Source organism: Capricornis sumatraensis, chromosome 1 (genome assembly GCF_032405125.1).
Source record: "Capricornis sumatraensis isolate serow.1 chromosome 1, serow.2, whole genome shotgun sequence".
NCBI lineage: Eukaryota > Metazoa > Chordata > Mammalia > Artiodactyla > Bovidae > Capricornis > Capricornis sumatraensis.
Window position 1 is genome coordinate 81,146,593 of NC_091069.1, and position 3,903 is coordinate 81,150,495.

The 3,903-nt window shown below is 45.2% G+C and overlaps 1 protein-coding gene across 1 annotated transcript; it reads left to right on the forward strand.

Annotated features, from left to right (window-relative positions):
• Positions 1-357: 357 nt before the first annotated feature.
• LOC138080234 (influenza virus NS1A-binding protein homolog) lies at positions 358-2,793 on the forward strand. The gene has a single exon (XM_068973181.1). The coding sequence runs from the start codon at positions 604-606 to the stop codon at positions 2,530-2,532; it is 1,929 nt and encodes a 642-aa protein (XP_068829282.1). The 5' UTR covers positions 358-603; the 3' UTR covers positions 2,533-2,793.
• The last annotated feature ends 1,110 nt before the right edge of the window (positions 2,794-3,903 follow it).

Genomic DNA, 3,903 nt, shown 5'->3' on the forward strand with positions numbered 1-3,903 from the left:
GGGATCCCTCAAATGTTTTCATCTCTTTTAAAACCAGGAATAGGGCGCGCGCGGGCCGCCGCGGCGGCAGTGTCTCCGGGACGCGCGTGGAGGTCGGTCGCTCGGAGCTGCTGTGCAGAGTTTCGCCGCCTGCGGTTCCAGCGCGGCTGTGCCAGCGAGCGAGCGAGCGGGTCTCGGCGAATTCCTGGTGCGCTCCCGGCCTCACACACTCCGCGGGGCTGTGCGCTCGTCCGCTCCTCGCTCGGTCGCTCCCTCCTTCGCGGCCTCGAGGCGCTTTCGGTTGGGCCGATTCCCGCCCGCTTCCTCCTGCTCCCTGTTGAAGATCCAGAGATGAGTTTTTTCATCTCTTCAGAGATGAACCAGATTATGATGCATGATTATCACAGAAGAAATTCTTGTCTATAGCTTTAAAGGACTTGATTACATCATTTTCAAGCCTGATAGTTTTGGCATCAACATTAGAGGTTAAGACTCCTCTGCCTTCTCTTCAACCACCTGTCTTCATACCTCGCCGAAGTGCTGAGTTTCCTTTGTTGTTGGATTATTTAAAGCATCCCAGAAATACTGTTCTCACCAGTATAGCAGCTAAATTTAAAAGGAAAAATGATTCCCAATGGATATTTAATGTTTGAAGATGAAAATTTCATTGAATCTTCTGTTGCCAAATTGAATGCCCTGAGGAAAAGTGGGCAGTTCTGTGATGTTCGACTTCAGGTCTGTGGCCATGAGATGTTAGCACACAGAGCAGTCCTGGCCTGCTGCAGTCCCTATTTATTTGAAATCTTTAATAGTGACAGTGATCCTCACCGAGTTTCTCATGTTAAGTTTGATGATCTCAATCCGGAAGCTGTTGAAGTCTTGTTGAATTATGCCTACACTGCTCAGTTGAAAGCTGATAAGGAATTAGTCAAAGATGTTTATTCTGCAGCAAAAAAGCTGAAGATGGACCGTGTAAAGCAGGTTTGTGGTGATTATTTACTATCTAGAATGGATGTTACCAGCTGCATCTCTTACCGAAATTTTGCGAGTTGTATGGGAGACTCACGTTTGTTGAATAAGGTTGACGCTTACATTCAGGAACATTTGTTACAAATTTCAGAAGAGGAAGAGTTTCTTAAACTTCCACGGCTAAAGCTGGAGGTAATGCTTGAAGATAATGTTTGCTTGCCCAGTAATGGCAAACTGTATACAAAGGTAATCAACTGGGTGCAGCGTAGCATCTGGGAGAATGGAGACAGTCTGGAAGAGCTGATGGAAGAGGTTCAAACCTTGTACTACTCAGCTGATCACAAGCTGCTTGATGGGAACCTACTAGATGGACAGGCTGAGGTGTTTGGCAGTGATGATGACCACATTCAGTTTGTGCAGAAAAAGCCACCACGTGAGAATGGCCATAAGCAGATAAGTAGCAGTTCCATTGGATGTCTGTCTTCTCCAAATGCTACAATACAAAGCCCTAAGCATGAGTGGAAAATCGTTGCTTCGGAGAAGACTTCAAATAACACTTACTTGTGCCTGGCTGTACTGGACGGTATTTTCTGTGTCATTTTCCTTCATGGGCGAAACAGCCCACAGAGCTCACCAACAAGTACTCCAAAACTTATTAAAAGTTTAAGTTTTGAGATGCACCCAGATGAGCTCATTGAGAAGCCCATGTCTCCTATGCAGTATGCACGATCTGGTCTGGGGACAGCAGAGATGAATGGCAAACTCATAGCTGCAGGTGGCTATAACCGAGAGGAATGTCTTCGAACAGTTGAATGCTATGATCCACACACAGATCACTGGTCCTTTCTTGCTCCCATGAGGACACCAAGAGCACGATTTCAAATGGCCGTACTCATGGGCCAACTCTATGTGGTAGGTGGATCAAATGGTCACTCAGATGACCTGAGTTGTGGAGAGATGTATGATCCAAACATAGATGACTGGACTCCTGTTCCAGAACTGAGAACTAACCGTTGTAATGCAGGAGTGTGTGCTCTGAATGGGAAATTATACATCGTTGGTGGATCAGATCCATATGGTCAAAAAGGACTGAAAAATTGTGATGTATTTGATCCTATAACAAAGTCATGGACGAGCTGTGCACCTCTTAACATTCGTAGACACCAGTCTGCAGTCTGTGAGCTTGGTGGTTATTTGTACATAATTGGAGGCGCAGAGTCTTGGAATTGTCTGAACACAGTAGAGCGTTACAACCCTGAAAACAACACCTGGACTTTAATTGCATCCATGAACGTGGCTAGGCGAGGAGCTGGAGTGGCTGTTCTTGACGGAAAACTGTTTGTAGGTGGTGGCTTTGATGGTTCTCATGCCATCAGTTGTGTGGAGATGTATGATCCAGCTAGAAATGAATGGAAGATGATGGGAAACATGACTTCACCACGGAGCAATGCTGGGATTACAACTGTAGGGAACACAATTTATGCAGTGGGAGGATTTGATGGCAATGAGTTTCTGAATACGGTGGAAGTCTATAACCTTGAGTCAAATGAGTGGAGCCCCTATACCAAGATTTTCCAGTTTTAACAAATTGAAAACCCTTTCAAACTAACAGGCTTAGTGATGTAATTGTGTTTAGTAGAGGTACACTTTGTGAATAAGGAGGGTGGGTGGGTATAGATGTTGCTAACAGCAACACAAAGCTTTTGCATATTGCATATTATTAAACATGCTGTACATACTTTTTGTGTTTATTGGGAAAGGAATGCAAAGATGAAGGTCTGTTTTGTGTATTTTTAGGAATACTTTGGTTACTTTTTGGAAGTTGATATTGTAAAAGAATAAACCAAGAATTGATTGGGAAAAAAAAAAAAAAAAAACCAGGAATAAGAAAACAAACATAATAATGAATTCAGCCCTGATTATATTCACCTTTATACCAGCACAGTCTGAATATTACTTATTTAAAATTAAGCATAATTTTTAAGTTTTTTTTTTTTTTTTTAATGGAGAAAGTATCTCACGAAAGCATAGAAGCTCTGGGCGCAGCGGGTGTTGAATGCCAGGGTCTGAACTGGTATAGGACTTGCTGCCTGTCTTTGTTTTCTATTGCTCTGCTAACAAGTTGGGCTTCCCGGGGGGCGCTAGTGATAAAGAACCTGCCTGCCAAGGAAGGAGACTTAAGAAACACAGGTTCAATCCTTGGGTCAGGAAGATCCCCTGGAAGAAGGCAGGACAATGGAGGAGAGCAAGGCAATACAGGAAGGCACCCCAGTATTCTTGCCTGGAGAATCCCATGGACGGAGGAGCTTTCTAGAGGCTGCCACCACTCCTTGATAGGGCTTCCCTCATAGCTGAGTTGGTAAAGAATCTGCCTGCATTGCAGGACACCTGGGTTCAACCCCTGGGTTGGGAATATCCCCTGGAGAAGGGATACCCACTCCTGTATTCTGGCCTGGAGAATTCCATGGACTCTATAGCCCAGGGGGTCGCAAAGAGTTGGACACAACTGAGTGACTTTCACGTAACTACTGAACTTAACCACTGCTTGATTCCAGGGTCTCTTCCTCCATCTTCAAGCCAGCAGCGGTGGGCTGAGTCTCCACACGTAATCACTCTGAATGTCCTGCCCCCTCTTCCACTTCTGAAGACCCTATAATCACATTGCCCTTCCCCCAGATAATCCAGAATGATCCCCAATCTCAAGATCCTTAGCTTAACCACACCTGCTGTGTAAGAGAACATATTCACAGGTTCCAGGGAGTAGGACACAGATATCACCAAGGGCCAGGATTGTGCCTACCATAGGCTTTGTAGTAAGGCAATCATCAAGTATTACTGATCATATCCTATTATGGAGGAAGGGGCCACAAAGGCAGAAGTACGTAGGCTTACAGAAGTCATTGTGCGGCGGGTGTTAAGGGTTGGGGTCTGAACTAGTGTGGGGACTTGCTGCCT